This window comes from Fusarium tjaetaba (assembly GCF_013396195.1).
Source record: "Fusarium tjaetaba strain NRRL 66243 chromosome Unknown NRRL66243_c0000313, whole genome shotgun sequence".
Lineage (NCBI taxonomy): Eukaryota > Fungi > Ascomycota > Sordariomycetes > Hypocreales > Nectriaceae > Fusarium > Fusarium tjaetaba.
In genome coordinates this window covers 1-18,483 of record NW_023501509.1, presented here as the reverse complement: position 1 = coordinate 18,483, position 18,483 = coordinate 1, and the positions used below count along the sequence as shown (strand labels likewise).

Below are 18,483 nucleotides of genomic sequence, written 5' to 3'. Positions count from 1 at the left end.
CTGATAGTCAAGCTTTCTGCACTTATCACATAGCTTCGGTAATCCTTGTGACCTAGATATGCTGTCCATGATCGCTGTTTCATGGCGCTTCAGAACTCCAAGAGAGATAGCTTGGTCTTCCATCAGATTCCAAGTATTATTGAACTGTCCAAGTCAGGATAACAATGGTATATCAGTGAGTGCCCTTGTGCTTACTGCCTGTATGGTGAAGTCACGATTAGTAAGTTATTTGAGGACTTTATTTAAACCTAGGGTTATCATGCAAACTTACAATCTTATTCAATCAGTTCGCTGGTCAGTTTCGAAACAGAAATGTATCAGAGCATGATTAAATATTGCTTACGTGCTGTAGGATCAGTCTGCATTAGCCATTTCATTTCTAACTACGATGGCACACTTTATATGTACTTCTTACTTACACTCTGTGAGATACCACAATGAATGGTGAGCATCGTTCTGAGACAATATTGTAGCAGGGGCTGTAACTCACATACTGAAGTCAAGATTAGCTGCCATCGATCAATTGCTGGCGAACTCGTCTCTAAAGTCTAACTTACAGTCTATAATACAAGGTGGGATCAAAATCAGTTAGCCATCTAATGTCATCTCCGATTTGCCGCTGATGCACCTACATCCTATATCATATCAGCCTTGCCAAGATCAATCAGACCAGAGCTCGTACCAGATTTGATGGTTTCGATGCTGAGCCTGAGCTGGTCGACAGGAAGCTCTGCCTACGAACCTTTTGCGGACGAGGAGCCGAAATTCCGTTGCGTCCTATACCCGATGATAAATACTTGCCCTCCCTATGTTCATCGTCAAGGGCTCTTCTCTTCATCTTCTGTAAGATTCTGTCCAACTCATCCGCACTGGCGCGACATCGCTTGATGTCGGCCTCGCTCATGCTTTCCTTTGGTAGATCAATTACAAGAAGCTTATCCCTGACCAACACCACGAGATCTTTGATTACGCTTGGTGTGGCACGATTACATTCCGGGTCGACTTCCAAGATGTGGTTGATCCATCTTCGCGCCGCGTCACTCACTTGAGCTTGCCTTGTGCTGAGATCGGCCGTAAAGTACAACGTTTCTCGATAGGCATCGATGTCCTTCCCCTCATTGTAGAAGCTCTTCAGTCCCTCTTCATAACCGTATAAGAGCCAGATCGCGTACTCGAATATGATACAGCCCATGGACCATATGTCGTAGCGGCGTGAGCGAGGCACTCGAGAGTTCATGGCGGTGATAACTTCAGGTGCCTCGTAATGAGAAGTTGTATATTTCTGCTGGGTTGGATCCTGTCTCTGGGTTGTAGCAAATGCATGTTGCTTGGCCAGACCGAGGTCAGCAATTTTGAGAGTCCCAAGCCATGAAGACTTGTCACCTAGAAATTGGAGGATATTATCGGGCTTGAGATCTCCGTGGCGCCAATGCTGCTCTTCACCGTAGTCGCTGGAGTCATAATCATCGTCTGAGCTTACTCCCTCGAAGCGTATCTTTGGAACGGTTAAGCGATCACCTTGACCCTGTGAGAGAATTGTTTTGGATCTTGACATAGGGTTGTTCTTTCTGCGGTCTGCAGACATTGCCATTGCAGTTCTTGTCTTGGTGTTAGTGCCGTGTAATCTTGAGAGCGCACTTGCGATCCCACTTAGTTCTTCCAGAACTCTCATGACCTTGCCACCGTCTAGCACAGATCTGTCGTGAGACTCTTTCTGCCATATATCTCGCAAAGTGCCCCCGTTCGCCCACTCGAGCACGATGAACCTTCTCTCTCCTTGTTTGAAGGCAGTTGCCTGACTGATGAGATGTTTGTGACGAAGCTCGGCAATCTGGAAGAGTGCATTTGCCTCATTCAGCCATGATACATGTACGTTGTAGTTTGGCTCGCTGAGGCTTTTCAACTCTTTGAGAGCGACCCTGGTCTGATCAATGTTTGACTATTAAGGTGTGAGCGATGGCCTTTGTCATAACAAGATGCTCACCTTCAATGACCCACGGCCAATTTGGTGGCTAGGATGGATTACAGCCTCAACGACAGTACTGAAATGGCCATCCTTTTGGGTTGTACCTTTCTGTATAAACGGCAGTATGTGCTTAGGGTGGAATTCTTGGGAGGAGCATTCCATGTTGAGTATTGGGGCACAAAACTTCCATTGATCGTTGTAAAAGTTCCAGACATCATGAGCATCCCAACCATGAAAAGCCTCCAAAGCCTTTTCGTGGCTGCAAACTCTCTGAAGCCCTTCAGTGTGAACGTCGCAGTACCTATCCTCTGAGGTAAGATCGCGGATTGGAAGGTACTTGTCTGTCATGCCATGATGCCTAAAAGTGCCCATGATGTCCTGAAGGTTACTGTGATGCAATGATGCAATTAAGAAGAGCTTTTTTGCATCCTTGCAGATAAAGTCTATCAAGTCTGGCTTGGCATTCGGCAGTAATAGCTTTGTCTTGTCCGGCGTCACAAGGTTTTTGATGTCGCTTTCTGGAAGAAAGCATGTTTCGTTAATTACGCTATTCTGGAGAGAATGGCGAATGGTGTTGCGCAATCGATTGAGTTTCGTCTTGTCGACCTCGGGTGAGGAGAACCCAGTGAGGAAGTTCCAAACAGTAGTCATAACTTCTAAGATCATAGGTTCTGTAAAATGCAATTGTTTCGATCTTACCAGCGTACGTGTGGAATTGAGGTAGTACTATACAGTTATGAATGTGCGAAGGGCTGCCTCGTGAGACAGGAAACGATGCAGGCAATGAGTGATGGCATGACTACTCCTTTTGGCCGTAAGAATCGATCAGCCTCACTTTTCTTCATGGTTGCATCACCTACAGCCAATGCATATGCAAGTACTATAAGCTGTGATATGACTGACATGGACTCACATATGTGTGACTGCTGCCTGATGTGAACATGTATGCCCATGGCCCCAATGAGCTTCATACTAATATACTGATAATAGAAAGCGTTCACCGCAAGAATTCAAAGGGATTGGGAGCTATTAGTTGAAATTTTAGAGGTCTCAATCTGCAATTCTCACTATATTTAAATTGCTGAATCCAGGGACTTACGACACGGCCTTTGGAAGTACTCACATGGTCAATGGAACCCGCCATTGCAGGAGTGTTCTGTAGTGTTTATTGCATTATCACACCTTTTTGACGAATGGGGCTCGTCTTCTAGCTGGCTGGCCCAGCCACAACTTGGCTGAGAAGCGAGATTACATCATTGAGCAATCACAGTTGCTGAATAATGTTGGCTCGGCGGTAGGTTGGTTCTGCCTGAAATCTGCCTTGGAATACGTTTTGTTATGTACCATTTTGGTCCATGGTTCAAGTTATTGACTGTGGTTGTTTGCTTTTACCATTACTGGATTAAAAGAAGCCCCTCAATCAAGACCAGGCCCGCGGGAGTAAGAAAAAAGCAAACACTAAACGAAAGGGTCAAAATAAACTCAGTAAAAGTTATTCTAAGCTTAGGTTATATTATCTAAGTCTTTTTGTCATTTAGAATCGAGTTCCTGGGTTCTTTTCTCCTCCTCTAGTCAGGCTGTGAGAATGCCATGTTATGACCGAGGTGGTGTTGTGCTGCTGACGGGCGGCAAGGGTGTTCTCAGTCAAGTGGTGTCATGTTGGCGCATTCGCTTACATTGAGGCCTGCCACATTCTGTACCCGGTGTACAATACAGGCTACGACCCCGACGCTCCCACTAGCCCAATTCGTTCATTTTGGTTGCTTCCCCCCTCATCTTCGATAATGAACAGGTTACTCAATCTAGCTTGGATGATAAGCAGCTTAGAAGTCTGTCCGCCTTATGAGGCCACCGAACCGCAGAGCCTCACAGTTCGCAAAGGAGCCCACTCATGTCCTGCATCCTTAGAAGCGACTAATAGAAGCACTTTTTAACCCTGCTGATCTTTCGATCGGGAAAGCTGGTGCTCTCGGCAAAAGGGAAAGCATCAATTGCGCTGCCAACTAAAGCCGAATCAAGACATTCTAAGATCAGAATGTCTCTCTACAAGCAATTGAACAAATGCCTCATCCCTTGCCACGAAGACTCAGAGTTCCTCCCACTAAGCGAAATCAATGCTAGAGTAACCGAAGCCAACATCAAAGTGGAAATCCCCGTCAGGAAGCGATGCTTCTCAAATCGCAGTCTACCAAGAACAATATCAAGCCAGGCCAGAGTCGTATTTTCCATCCTAGTTCTCATTCAAGAAACGACCGCCATTGTTGACCTTGTTTGTCGAGATAACATCAGGGACGAAGATCTCCCTCTTACTAGACAATCCGTCAATGGAGATGACGTAAATGTCCTTATATCTCCCAAGACTGGCAAGACTTTCTCCTCATTTTCGTTCTGGCCGAGGGAGGCGAGCGTGCGAGACTTTCTAAACTTTCAATGGCTGGTGCAAGCGCCTGTACTGGTTCTCTTAGGTCAGCATTTGTTACTGGATCCGAAATGCCCTCTTCCTTTAATAGACTGTGTTATGAAATGCAAAAGTGGCCCGAACAGTGTGCTGCATAAATGCAAGATCCACGGAGCTCACCAGACACTCTTCAAGGTCACAATATCTGTCGCCGATAAGACGTTCCAAGCGCTAACAAGACCTAGAACAACCCGGAGCCCTATGTTGCTGTCAAGGAGGTTGCCAACGATGAGGCTTTCGAGCAGGAAAAGGCAAACCTGGAGCTTACACAATCCCTCAATCATGAACACCTTATCAAATTAATCGCTACCTGTCAGAAGGGGCCCGTTTGCTACTTCATATTTCCTTGGGCCGACGGCGGAGATCTGAGAGACTTTTGGAAAGCCAATGACAGCAAAGAGCGCACCCAAGAACTCGTCTTGTGGTCTCTTCGCCAGATGCTCGGCATAGTCAGTGCAATCAACGCCCTCCATGGAAAAAATACCCGCCACGGAGATATCAAGCCACAAAACATTCTTCATTTTCTCAAAGCGCATGATGATGCTACCATTGACAGTAGAGGAAGACTGATCCTTGCAGATGTTGGTGTCTCCAAGATCCATCGAGAGATTACCAGCATGAGGCAAGACCCAACAAACTGCCAGCAGTCCACAGTCACATACGAAGCACCCGAAGCACAACTAGATCAACGCGATGGCAAGACAAAGGCAAGGAGTCGGCGTTACGATATGTGGTCTCTAGGCTGTATGTTCTTGGAATTCACTGTCTGGCTCGTCTTTGACTACAGCACCATCAGAAGCTTCAGAAAGTCGAGGCGTGCCCGAGATGATCCCAAAGACGCGTTTGGAAGCTTCTTCGTCCAGACTCCAGACAATGTGATAGAGATCCACTCGGCAGTCATTGAAGCTGTTGGTCACCTCCGGAGTCAGCCACTTTGCGGCGATAATACTGCTTTGGCAGATCTTATCCTGCTTATTGAAGATGACCTATTGCAAGTTGACGCCGAGAAACGGATGGAAGCTCCGAAACTCTTGGAAAAGCTTGAGAGAATCACTCTTAAGGCCGAAAAGAGCTCCGATTACTTGTACCCAATATGATGGCAAGGCTGGTTCGCATACGCATCACAACAGCGTTCTACAACAGCTCACGTACATCTTCATCGCATTCGTTTTTGTCGGCGAATGTACCTCAGCCCCTTTGAAAAAGTCCTGTCGAGAAATTCCGGAGTCTGTCCCGCCTAACTCCCTCAGCCCCAGGCGTCATACCATATTCATCGCCATCACAGTTGTCGAACTCGAGGCCAACAGCATCACAAGTTGAGATCTTAGGCACCAAGAGAAGTGCTTGCCTTGATGTCGATTCCCATTTCGCCATTGATAAAAGATTCAGGCCGAAGTCGATCACAGGTCCACTCCATGAGATTGGCCAGATTCTTGTGCTTCCAAGATGATACGCGTGTAAGGCGCGTGAGGTGAGCCATCAGCTGTGGGGACTATCAACTCAAAATAACACTCTTATCAAAGTGAATCTGGGCAGTATACCAGCCACCCAACACAAGACTGCCGCCTACAAACTTTAGCTTAGGCTGCGAAACACAGGTGATGAATGGGATTCACAAGATCAGATAAAGTTACCCGTCGACAATGACGAATCATCATCGAAGTGCGCCACGCCATCTGATTCTCAATTAGGTTCAGGAACCAAAGCCAAACGGCCACACGTGGCGCACCACGGAAACCACTCACCATTTTTCAATTAGAAGTAGGACACGAGAGCAAATTGAAACGTTTGTATGCAAGCCGGAGGTAGCTCATTCCGAAAGGAAGACAAAGAGTAACCTCCAAGTTGGTGGATCGCAAACTCATCAAAGGCTGTGTCTCCCCCCATGAGGTCATTCAAGCAAGCTATATTTAACTAGGAACAATTACCACCCTGTTTCAGCGGATTGACGCGTCCGCATCTTAAATGTGGGTGAGAGCATCGATTTATTACTCAAACATGTCAATTTATGCATTTGCCGTTCCGTGGCGGCTGAGGCTTACAGTCCCACCAAACCATGTCCTGCATGATTGCATTGAGTCCACTTCCGCCACATGCAATCCACGCACGCAATCAGTAACTCTGCCCTGACGAGTTCACTAGAGATTCTTGCGGCACTCAGTGGCGCTTCCACCTTTCGTGGCTTGGGACATACTCATTTTGAGTTTGCCAATATGGTCAGATCGTACAGCCGTCTCGTCTTGTACCCCGCGGCAAATTTGGCGCTGGTGCAGTATGTGCGCTTATTATTGGGTAGAACTCTGTATTGCGGGAAACGATATCGTGTGCTCATCACTGCACTGGCAGCACGATGTTTAGCTTTTTGGCCTGCGGTATAAGAAGCCTGGTCCCCCACAGGTGGGTGCTGACGAAGTTAATCAGTACAAGAGAAAACGCTATTAAATGACATTGAGTTCCGTCAAAGCGGGCGATGCCTTCCCCTCCCACTCATGATTTTTCACATCTTGCTTTTACTCTGAATTACCATGAAACCCTTTTTTGTCTTTGCGTTGCAGCGTTCCATTGAGTTCAAAATGCTCTGTCGCTTTTTGTTATGCGTCTTCGCTCTAACTAACTTCAGCATTGCTGCACCACCTACGCAGCTAGCTACCAATGTTATCGAGACTCGCTTTGACAGTGGGCACATGGTGGTTGAAACTCCGGGGAATCATGTGTTGGAACAGCTGGAGCGTCGTTGCTTCAAGGTCGGATCTTACTTTCTTCTTGTCAATGCAACGCCTTGGACTATGACCTTGTCGAGAAACGTTAGCTACCAGATGAGACAATTCAAGTTTCCCAAAACCATCAAGCCAGGTGAGAAACCCTGTTTTAGTCGTTAGTTTGACTAAACTGATTGAGCGCTAGGCACGTCGAACAGAATTTACATCCAGGGCAAAGGCCATCCAGACGATGCTGGCGAGGCAAGCTACAAATTCAAAGACCTGCCCGGCGATCCCGATTTCGAGCTTAAATACAAGTTCAGGGAGGCTGGCATCCGATTTACCAAACTTAGGACCCTCAACAACAAACGCGGCTCCTTTCACGAGCTGGCATGGCAATGGGACAATAACTTTCCCTTTATCATCGCCAGCTCTGAGAGTGATCCTCAAAATCCTTCACTTTGGCCATGGCTTGTCTCATCCAACCCCCCTGAAGACTGGATGCACTCCATCTATCCCCGGATCGCATGTCTTACGCTCCGAGAACTGGCTATGCCCGCAACACATAACTCAGGCATGTCCCGCTTCCATCGAAAGTCATGGTTTGGTCAACCCGCGAACACCAAAACTCAGCAGTACAACATCTCAGAGCAGCTGAGATATGGTGCTCGCTGGTTTGACATTCGTCCTTCCAAGACTGGTGGCAAGTGGGCAACTGGCCACTTTGGGTTCAGCCTAGGCAACTGGCATGGAGGCAATGGCGAGTACCTCGATGACATTATTGAGGCCTTGAACTATTTTACCATGAGAAACAAGGAACTTATCATCCTCAATCTTAGCCACGCTGTAAACTCAGACACCTTTAAAGGCAAAAAAAACGTATGGATGACCCAGGACGAATGGAACGAGGTGATGACGAAACTGAAGAAGATCAACTACCGGGTTAAAAACCGGAGCTTTGTACGTGACCTTACGAAACTTCGGGTCTCTAAGCTCATCCCGAACCGTGCCGCTGTTCTTATTATTATAGACGATCATGTCCACAAGAAAAAGATCACGGGTCTGAAGGAGAAGACCATCCTAGTTCCAGTCGACCTTTCCGCATTTGCAGACAAGGGGTTCTTCAATCGATCTCAGTTCCCTCTATTCGACGAGTACTCCAATACAAAACACCAGAAGAAGATGACCGTCGACCAGTTAACCAAGATGAAAAAGCAACGGAAATCCCCAAAATCGACAATGTTTCTTCTCTCATGGTTTCTGACCCAGCGTGTACACCCTATCATTCCAAATGCCCTGCATGCTAACCGAGCCCTCATTGAGTTACTCTGGCCAGCAATGTCTCCATCGACGTATCCAAATCTCATCAGCGTTGATGCGTATCCTCAAAATGCAGACTTGGCAGCACTAGCAATGGCAATCAACTATCACTTTGCTCCGCAATGTGAGGTTTCTTCGGTGAAATCCATGGACTAATCTTTTTCTACCTCTTGGCCATTCTCATCCTTGCACAGCAATCATACCCCGTGGGCTGAGCAAGATAGAAAAGGTGAGTGGCCTTGAGAAGGCCATGGATGCTGGAATTGGATAGTCTGAGTTGCTTGAATTGCACTGACTCGGTTTAGCCAGTGTCATCCAAGTATAGCTGAAGATGATTGTACTGTTAAGTGACTGGTGATGGGATTAGTCGGGGCTCGTTCAACATAAGGAGTTGGAAAAAACAAATAGGTATAGAGAGGGACGGATGTTGTTTTCGTGCCGAAACAATTGTAACGATGCTTGCTAATTTTCAACACTTTGCTATATCCTACAAAATGCAATGTCTCAGATATGAGATAAAAGTTGCTAGTGTCACCACATCGCCTGCCTTTACAGCGTAAGGTTTCACATCGTGGCCAGCAAGCACTGACGTAGCTGGTGGGTTTGGCGATCTTGTGATTTTTCCAACAACCCCACTTAGTCGCCTCTCATGGAAGTGGCTGAGACGGCCACATTCGGTACAGCAGCGAAACCCGAATCCGGAAGAAACTCACCACTGTGACTCAGCTCAGGCATGCGTTCTTCATCAGCCATTCAGTGCCGCACTTGTGTCTAGGTTCTGGCAATTATCGCCATTGTGGGTCGAAAGAGTACAACTGAGATTAAATTGCTGTGCATGCGGCTCGCATCGACTGTTATTGGGTCGGGTTGACGAGCTTTGTTTCATGGAATTCAATTGGATATCGGCGTTGTGACCAGTTTCAGGCCTGCTTATTAATATCCCGTGTTTCTCCAACTTTTGGCACAGATGGGCCCTCGTCAACCATCGGCGGTGACCTCGAGGACATCTATCCGACTGTGGCTTGAAACCCCTCCTCACAGATCCCGGCGACTTGACCAGCCTCATCTGCTGCTCTTGCGGCTTGCACAATGCTTTTTCGGCCATTGATATCTCGGTCATGCCGGTTGCTTATCACAGGGCAATGCGCTTCTCGAATTCACGTCACCTCCACAACTAGCAACAAGGTAAACCAGGCATCGGGCCCCCTTTACAGCACACAAACAACGCCGCCGAATGTTGCGCTACGCCTGATGCCGCTGGGAGGCTCAGTCACGTATGGCGTTGGATCCTCGGATGGAAACGGATACAGGAAGCTCCTGCGAGATCTTCTTCTTGCCGACGGCTATGAAGTGTGTATGGTTGGTTCACGCAAGGCTGGATCGATGCATAACAACGAAAACGAAGGATGGCGTGGCTATCGGCTTGACCAGATCGAAAGTAAAGCAAGACGATCGGTCGCGACTGTCAAGCCGAACCTCTTCACAATCAACGCTGGATCCAATGACTGTATCCAGAGCCATAAGCTTGATGCGTTTGAGCACCGAATGGATGATCTGCTCGAATATTTATGGGAGACCTCCCCCCTATCAACAGTTATTTTATCAACGTTGCTATTGAATGAAGACGAGCAAGTCAACTCTCGAGTTCAAGACATCAACCGTCGTCTCCGGAACCTCGTTGTGTTGAAGCAAGCAGAGCAAAAAAAGATAATTCTTGCAGATATGTATAGTACCAAGGGCCCTGAGCTTGATGATCTAGTGGATGGCACACATCCCAATGATAACGGGTACAGCAAGATGGCGCATGTTTGGTTCAATAGCGTCGCAAAAGCCAGGGCAAACGGTTTCCTTTGTAAATAAAGACAGCCGGACGACTTTCATAGAATTATTAAATTAAACCCCATCCTGACCTTTGTCCATTTGAGGATTTTGGACTGGCTCAATAATTCTCATGTTCTATTTAATACAGAGGTAGCCACAAGGTTGAAAAGAGACAGAACCAGGTTGAATAAATATACAATATTGTAGAATATATTTAGTCTACCCTGCATTACACTGTCTGCTAATAACCGGGCCATGATATATCCCACACTGGGATAACACTAGACATTACAGATATAGCGCGGAGGCAGTATTTCGTTCCTTTGCGGTTCTATATTCTCCCAGTTCTTTCTTTCCTAATGACGCTTTTACAAAGCTTGGACTGCGGGCGTACTCTAGTAAATCTACTAGACCTAACTCATCCTGGAGCTTCTTCTTGTCAAGAGACATTCTTATTCACTTTATGCAAATCGGTCACGGATCTCCATTTTTATAAGCAAATCTGAGTACCGCAACTTTGCATAAGATATACTCCGCAGACAAAGGATAGCAGGCTTAAGTTTTCCCGAAACTGTCTTGGCTGAAAGGCTATGTGCATATAACCCTGTAAAGAATGAAGTTAATTAAGATTTCTTATTGTGCTGGCTTGATATGTCTCGTTCATATAAAGCAAGCTCTTTTCGATTCTTTGTTTCTCTGACATCAGCCCTTCCAGCTTCTTGCAGCGCCGCTTTCTGACTCCCTCCATCTCGGCGTTTTTCTTCTGAAGGTTCTTGCGTTTAGATGTAAGGTAGCGTTGACGCTCCATGAACCATGGGATCCAGAATGGCCTCCTCCTGCTCTTGGCTCTGCTAATTGCACGGCGCTCAACTTCAATACTGACATCGCAGTCGAGGATGACATTGTAGTTGTAGTCCATCTTTTCCTGTAGCTTCTTCTGCAGCTCCTCCTCTTTAGCAATCTTGTTCTCAATGGCCATTGTCTCAAGATATGTAGCTGTTGCCTCCTGGGCATTTCTTTTTAAACTCAAATCGGGTATAGAGGTTGGTGCATTTTTCGCTCCAGGCATATCTGACTTCTCCTCCACTGTAGAATTCTCAAACTCTTGCTGAGGAATATCGTAGTCCACTAGGACTGGGAGCCCTTCACATTTCTGTTGTTGATGATCTTGAAAAGGAACATCCAGTGGTTCAGGAGTTTTTGCTTCGCACTGGTCAGACGGCTCAACCGTTGACAACGACATCAGCATGTCAGGAGGGTCTTCTGGTTCGGATTTAATTGTTTCCTCGACTGGCCGCGCAGTACCCTCCTTGCTAGTAGATGGCTCAGAACCCGACATGTGCTCCGCATGAGCTCGAGTGACAATGGTCGAAATAGCCAGGACAATGCAGGACTCGACCGAGGACTCTCGATAGTTGTTGGCAACCTCATCTTCCTCAGCCGATTGCCCCTTCAGTGTTGTTCTTTCATTCGGCGCCATAGTGTCAGCAGGTCGCGCTTGTTGCGTGGCGCGACACAGATGACTCATGAGTAATGTTGGTGAGGAAGAGGACGAGAGCAGCGGGTTGAGTGCTTTGACTAATTTTCAGGCGCGGGCGACAACGAAATTACGTCGGCTGTCTGCAGTTGATGGATTTAGTAGACGCGGTGCGATGCAAATGGCACGATGACGCGAAACAGACGGGGCCATGCAGATGACGCGTCTGGCTGGGGTTGATCTGCGTGCGGACTGTAGTGCTCATCTCGAGATGCAGTCATTGAATGAACTTCGCGTCCAGTCGACAAAGGGAGCTTGATAGTCAGTGTTGCCTTGATATGAGATGTCGAATTGATGCGTTGATGATGCCAGGTTAGCTGTTGGTGTTTTCTTGCCGTTGGTGGTCCAGGTTCCGGTTATCGCATCAGTGGGGTAAGAGCGGATAAGAGATAAGCAGATAACGATTGCACGCACCTCAACGCAGCACAAACTACAAATACAATAAATACAGGCTATCGGTTTTTTTAATATGACTTATTCTCTCTTATCTCAAATATCAAGTCTAGCTACTTTCGAATCTGTAAACTTGTCGATCCCATTGCCCTGGTCCATTATCCTGACCAATTAGGGCATTACTAGAGTTTTGTTCCACTGTTCCGTATCATGTGTTCGCCGAGTCCGAGATGATAAAGACAGCGAGCTGTTAATCGGATGAACATGTCCTTATGGAAAAGCCCTTCAAGGACTTGTTCATGTTCACAGTCGTTCACAAAGACGACTCTATAGAACTATGACTCGATTAGAATCCAACGCCCTGAAGCAACTGTCATGTATAAATGGGTTCCTTTCCTTGGCAATTCCCTAAGCAGGAAATGAGCTGTGTGTCTGGTATTATATCCAAGCAGTTGCGTGATACCGGTAGCCAGTCCGTGTCTTACTGTCCTGTGACTTACTAAAAGGATATACCCCGATCAACTCAATCAAGAAGACATTGCCCTGGAGCCGGAAATCAGCAGCCAGCATAACATTCGCCAGGTCAGCCACTCTCGCCTTTTCGAAACAGATGCAAATGATATAAAGTCATTGGAGCCTTCTCAATAAAGCCCTCGATCGAAAAATGGAATATCCCACTGAGAGGGCGGCCGAATTGGAGAACAAGATCTCGTTCTTCAGGAACGACAGAAAAGTTACTGAGGACAATATAATTAGGGAGATACAGCAGATTAAAGCACTGATGTGGGACATCCAAGACCACCGGTACTTCTAATACATGTCCTCGAGACTCAATATTCTTGAGAAACGATTGAATCTCGTGCGGGAGGCTGAGCCGCAGTTACTGAGTGAATTGGCGAACGTTCGGGCCATAATCGCCTAACTCGAATTGGGGTTGGCCCTAGAAGCCATTCAGCCTCTGCCCAGCAAGGCTACCATGATAGTCGAACCCGGCGACAAAGGTCCAAATTATCCGCACCTTGACTCTAGATATTACCAGGTACAGAAAACCGAGCAATCGAGAAGAAGTTTCTCCTGGGTATTCATCACGAGATTCAGCGCAGACCCAGAGTCTAAAAGATTGCGGATTCGCCACAGCAAGGCAAACGAGTGCTTGGCACATGATCCCTGTGATCACTGGCGATACCTAGATCCTGGAGAATGGGCTACGCCAGAAGGAAACGCTGTCGATCTGCAACTGGTATGTATACATAGTGAAGCTATTGCCCCAGACAAGCATTTGATTGCAGGGATGAAGAGATATAATGACGAGGTACAAGAGGGAACAGGGCCAAGATACACAGACCGTCCTTGCTACATCTTTGATGCTCTGAAACCAGACTTCAGTATCGTTGAGAGGATGGGTTTCCAGGTTTTGACGTGGACGATTGGTTCAGCAAGCTCCTTGAGGCTTTCTACGATTTCTTCTATAGTCAAATTTGGCAGCAATACGCCAAAGAAGACAAGTGAATATAGCAAATATCGCTTATTAAACTTTTTCAAGGACTGAATAGTGTGATCTGTGAAATTGTAGCTCAAGCACCACTTAGGGCCGCAGTATGTATTGAGTTTGAGTTAACATATATCTACACTCCTAGCATTACCAGCTGAACTCCATATAACACTATTACCCCCAGGCCTTCTCAGCTACTCTAGCACCGATGAGCTGATGAATCCTCTCTCCAGGATGAGCCGTATTGGCCCAGAGCTTGGAGCAGTTAGTCAATGATAATTGCTCTGCATGAGGATGACTTACACAGACTTTGCCGCTTGGATCGACGCAAGTCGAGTTAGGTGCACCCAGATCCTGTGGCCTCAGGAAAGCCTCATAGAATATGTCCCATATCTCTACGTAAGTGACTTTTGCGTCCGGATGGGACTTCCGGAAGCGAACAGTGTTTTGCCTAAGAAGGCTATTCCACCGATTCACAGCGTAAGACACCATCTCATAACTATGATGCGTGTCGTTGTTCTTGTGTGCTTGATGCGAGGGAAACAATTCCTTAGCTAAATACTGGTCAGATGGAACTAGGAAAGAGCAAAGGCTGCTTACGTGGGACCTCCAGAAAGACAAAATTGCGAATTCCGGTATCGTAAAGTATCTGAGACAGCTCAAAGATACGTCGGTTTGCAGCCGCCAATACAGCGGCCTGGCCTCTCTTGTGCGACACGACAGACAAGTCGTTGAACCCGAACCAAACTGTCGCGACAATGTTCTTCTCAGTCCACGCCGCGTAATGAGGACGATGGCCGATAGCATCCTGGAAATGAACGATCTGCTGCGCAAACGAAAACGACGACTTGCTTCTCGATGGTATTATCTCCGCATCCACCACCGACGCTGATCGGGCAAAGATGTACGCCAGAGTAAGCGTGGTGTTGAATTCAGTTGTCATGTACGTAGCCCAGTTCTGACCCCCAGATGATGTATTTCCCGGTAACGCTGGATTGCCAATTGGATTCAAGGCGCTGGGAGCGTCTACACGCTCGTCTTTTGGCTTTTCCCTCCTCTCCATGTCTTTCACTCCAGGTCCGGTCCTGGTATACGTATAGTTCGTTCGGAAGCCGCTGCGGCTGTAGGAATCACCACTTCCATGATATCAGCATATTACTCGATCTTGCGAATCCAAGATGATGCTCACAATGCGACGAGGTACTGCTCATTTGGTTCATTTGGTTCATTCGGTTCATTCGGCTCCCCCGCCTGAAATGAAATTTTCACTGGTCTGACGACATGTTGTTTTGGCCTTCCTGGTAGGAATGGAAGTGCGAGGAAGACAAGTATCCCGGTTATGAAGAGAATTATTGTCAAAAGTCGCGCTGATGCTTTCTCTTGTGACATTGTTGATTTGCTGGGACATTGCTAACGGAAGAACACAGTAGTGCGACAGACAGGCGCAAGGTCTTTCTTTATCTCCTTTTCTTTTCCTCCCTTCTCATGTGGCTTGCGTAGTAAGTCTCAGCCAGCCTCCTTTGTCAGCAGCTTTTGCTCAGGTTTCCGTCAGCATGGTCTAATTGTCTTGACGCAAGGAATGCGATAAACATTTTGGACCCACATTTGAACACCTGTTCACACCAGCCCTATCAACGTCTTGTTTCACTTCTTTATGCATAAACAATAGTTCACACGATAGTGAGCCAATGTCCCCCTTGCATCTTGGCACCTTTACCCGAATTCCAGGAAATTGTCAATGGGGTGTTATGATCATCTCTGCTCTGTGACGCTCCTTCCGCATTCCTCACCATCGACGAATCCTGGGGAGTAACGTGTAAACCGAGTCTTGCAAGTCAGCAGGCACTGACGCGAGGGATTCTCGAATCCAAGGCAGTGTCCGGGTCAAAGATCAGCCCAGCTCGCTCTACATATATCTCCCAGCCATTCATACAGGACCAACCCCGAGCGGTAAAAAACTTGAATAACTCGAAGAACCGCAGAAGGACTTTATGTCAACAAATATAATCTAGTATGCTCATGGTATTGTGCTTATATGGCTTGCAGGCAATCTGATACGTGGTAGTAATTCTACATTGTCTCAAGATAGAGATACTAACCCCACGAAGACTGACCCGCATCAAAGAACGTTGACAAGGCCTTTTCGTTGCTCAAGTAGTAGAGGTTGAGTTGATCCATGGCTCCCTTGTATGGCTTTGGGACTATACGAAATATGGCAGCGTAACTGCAACTGCAACGGCAATGCTTGTCAAACCCTGTTTTGTCGCAGAGATGGGATGAGCCATTGAAGGGGCGCAGACTCTGCTCTATTCACTGTCAAACTACGGAGTAAGACGTGACGAATCTAAGCATTGGCTATTTTGGTGGTGTGAAAACGGCTGTTGGCTATTGGGTATGTAAAGATAGGGCTACAGCGCGACAACTTTCAATCATACATTTTGAATTACCTTCAGGAAACACCGGGCACGTGCATAGCAGTCCGAGATGAGCTTCCATGCTGCCTGTCCGGCCAGAAATCACTGCTTACTCTTTATCTGTGGCGTAGGCATAAATTCGACAGCCATGGAGGGCCGCCTCCATCACATTTCATTTAGCTTTGTTCCTTAAACTCGGGATTATGCGAGTCCGTATGCATGGTGAAACTATCAATTTGGCCGCTGCTCCTTGATACAGGATTGCTCAAACGCAATGTACCGCATTCCTTAGGGAGATCCAGGGATATCTCGCTCTACCAATTGGTGCTAATGCTATCTACTACCTGTTAGATAACATTATTCTCATCAAACTCCCGGTCAGCACGCGCAGTCAGGGCTTGTTCATCCAAGTGCAACTCAGAGGCACGCATATCGATCTTCTTGATAACCGCCCCCAAAACAACTTTAAGCAGCTCATCGTCCGACATAGATGTTCCATGTCCGCTCCAAGTCACCGTATCGACAATGTCTCGCGTTCCAGCCTCTTTATGCAGCTCGTCGTCGAGATGTTGTAGTGTCCTCTGCCGCTCAAGATGCGGCCCACCCAGGCGGAACAGTTGAACACCAGCCTGATGAATCGGTGCTTTGGCCTCATCCAGGGTTCTCGCGGCGTTGATCAGGGGCGTTTTGATGTCGTCGTCGAATTGGCCCGCAGTGAGCACGACGATGTTAAGAGCAGCCTTCTCCTCTCCGGCTGTGTACTTGTCGCAGTACCATTTGAGGAGACCACCGAGCCTGGCGCCCATGTTGCACTTCCCAGCCGGCTTGACACTATCAAAGATGCTGCCAACCTGCTTTCCCTTGCTTGTCAAGAGCATGTTGCCGACGAAGCCGCCAATATGAGTGTAACCTGACTTGCGGATAGATTGCAAACCGGGCAATTTGGCCAGAACGCCGCCTGGTCGATGGTTGACGAAGTACAGATCGACACCGTCTGGATCGTGCTTAGCACAAATGGGTGCAATGCGCTCTATCAGCGTCTTGATCTCGGGCCAGTATGGTTGCATGGCCTCTGAGTCGTCGACGAGAAACATAGTGTCAAAGCATCGTAACTGCAGGAGTGTCTTCTCAAACTCATCGACATTCATAGTTGAGTGAGACTCGGGGGCTGACATTGTGGTTTCTTGTTATAGCGTGAGGTTCAGAGATTGACTATAATAAGAAAGAGGTTCAATAGGAGACTGGGTGTGAATTAATAGAAAATATTATAAAAGATAATAAAATGAGATTAAGGCGGTGAAGATATTATGACGCATATAGTGGAGAACGGGCAGGGGGAAGTGCGGACTGGAGGTTTTACTGTATGACACCAGCTTAACCTTACAGGCCGCCGCTATCCATAGCTATATAACACTAGAACCCCCGTTATGCTGAATCTATAAATGCTAATTGTAGGTAGATAGCGAGAGAGGCTGGGAGTATATAATGCTTTAGTCACTCTATAAAGCCCTGAACCCGAGGTATTGGATCGTTAACCCAACGCGGTGCGCCGATGCTGACAGCAGTCTGGCTACTGAATACGTTAACAATGCTATAACTGGGGATACTTATAAACTGTCCGGGTATATAAGAAGGGTTTAAAGAAGGCAGAGATTAAATAGTAATGCTAGGTAAAGGCATTAAGTAAAGTTAATATTAAGTTAAAATAAATATAATTTATAAAGTAATTAATATTAAAAAGATAAAATATCTTTATAGAAATATATAAAGTATAGTTAATAAGGTCTTATATAATAAAAATAATATAATATAATACTTTATAATATATTATTATAGCTTTTTTAATATTAGTTTTAGTAAGTTATAAAGTTATTTTTTATTAGCTATTTACTAAGATAATTAGTATTACTTTAAAAGTATAAAAGTAAAAGCTAGAAAAGAAGTATAAGAAAACGTATATAGCTTTTAAGGTCTTAAAGAATCCCTATCCCTTTTATATCCCTTTACTATAGGTAATTAACTAATCTTCCTTTTAAGGCTAGACCTTTTACCCTAGAATACTTACTATAACTATTATATAGGTCTCTATATAGTTTTAATATATACCCTTATACTTAAGAAATTATATTAAGTAAGCATTTATTAAAGCAACTTATATATATATCAAGCCTTTCCTTTACTAATATCCCTTTTATAACTAATTAATTATTTAATCCTAAGCTAAATAGAGTTATTACTATTTTTTTCTTTACTTCTAATTCCTTATTACTATATACTCTTTATATAATTAACCTAGCTAAGCTTAAAAGCAAAAAGTATTAACTATAGTATTTTTAATATTATTCTATTAATTAGGGCTTATTAGCCTAATAAGGATAAAGGT

The 18,483-nt window shown here is 46.1% G+C and overlaps 7 protein-coding genes across 7 annotated transcripts; 3 read left to right on the top strand and 4 right to left on the bottom strand.

Annotated features, from left to right (window-relative positions):
- Nucleotides 1-664: 664 nt before the first annotated feature.
- FTJAE_12023 (serine threonine kinase) lies at nt 665-2,811 on the bottom strand (the record flags this gene model as incomplete). Its single annotated transcript, XM_037345029.1, has 3 exons — nt 665-1,939; nt 1,985-2,637; nt 2,802-2,811. 3 exons carry the CDS (start codon nt 2,809-2,811, stop codon nt 665-667), a joined length of 1,938 nt encoding a protein of 645 aa, XP_037200904.1.
- Nucleotides 2,812-4,001: 1,190 nt separating this feature from the next.
- Nucleotides 4,002-5,521, top strand: FTJAE_12022 (serine threonine kinase; the record flags this gene model as incomplete). Its single annotated transcript, XM_037345028.1, has 3 exons — nt 4,002-4,431; nt 4,477-4,559; nt 4,610-5,521. 3 exons carry the CDS (start codon nt 4,002-4,004, stop codon nt 5,519-5,521), a joined length of 1,425 nt encoding a protein of 474 aa, XP_037200903.1.
- A 1,116-nt stretch (nt 5,522-6,637) lies between these two features.
- Nucleotides 6,638-8,599, top strand: FTJAE_12021 (plc-like phosphodiesterase; the record flags this gene model as incomplete). Its single annotated transcript, XM_037345027.1, has 3 exons — nt 6,638-6,696; nt 7,045-7,277; nt 7,329-8,599. 3 exons carry the CDS (start codon nt 6,638-6,640, stop codon nt 8,597-8,599), a joined length of 1,563 nt encoding a protein of 520 aa, XP_037200902.1.
- Nucleotides 8,600-9,532: 933 nt separating this feature from the next.
- FTJAE_12020 (acetylxylan esterase) lies at nt 9,533-10,303 on the top strand (the record flags this gene model as incomplete). Its single annotated transcript, XM_037345026.1, has 1 exon — nt 9,533-10,303. One exon carries the CDS (start codon nt 9,533-9,535, stop codon nt 10,301-10,303), a length of 771 nt encoding a protein of 256 aa, XP_037200901.1.
- Nucleotides 10,304-10,883: 580 nt separating this feature from the next.
- Nucleotides 10,884-11,744, bottom strand: FTJAE_12019 (uncharacterized protein; the record flags this gene model as incomplete). The annotated part of the gene is made up of 1 exon (XM_037345024.1): nt 10,884-11,744. One exon carries the CDS (start codon nt 11,742-11,744, stop codon nt 10,884-10,886), a length of 861 nt encoding a protein of 286 aa, XP_037200900.1.
- Nucleotides 11,745-13,860: 2,116 nt separating this feature from the next.
- Nucleotides 13,861-14,749, bottom strand: FTJAE_12018 (cellulose-binding GDSL lipase acylhydrolase; the record flags this gene model as incomplete). Its single annotated transcript, XM_037345023.1, has 3 exons — nt 13,861-13,941; nt 13,990-14,240; nt 14,287-14,749. The coding sequence occupies 3 exons, from the start codon at nt 14,747-14,749 to the stop codon at nt 13,861-13,863; spliced, it is 795 nt and encodes a 264-aa protein (XP_037200899.1).
- Nucleotides 14,750-16,447: 1,698 nt separating this feature from the next.
- FTJAE_12017 (von willebrand factor) lies at nt 16,448-17,275 on the bottom strand (the record flags this gene model as incomplete). The annotated part of the gene is made up of 1 exon (XM_037345022.1): nt 16,448-17,275. One exon carries the CDS (start codon nt 17,273-17,275, stop codon nt 16,448-16,450), a length of 828 nt encoding a protein of 275 aa, XP_037200898.1.
- Between the last annotated feature and the right edge of the window lie 1,208 nt (nt 17,276-18,483).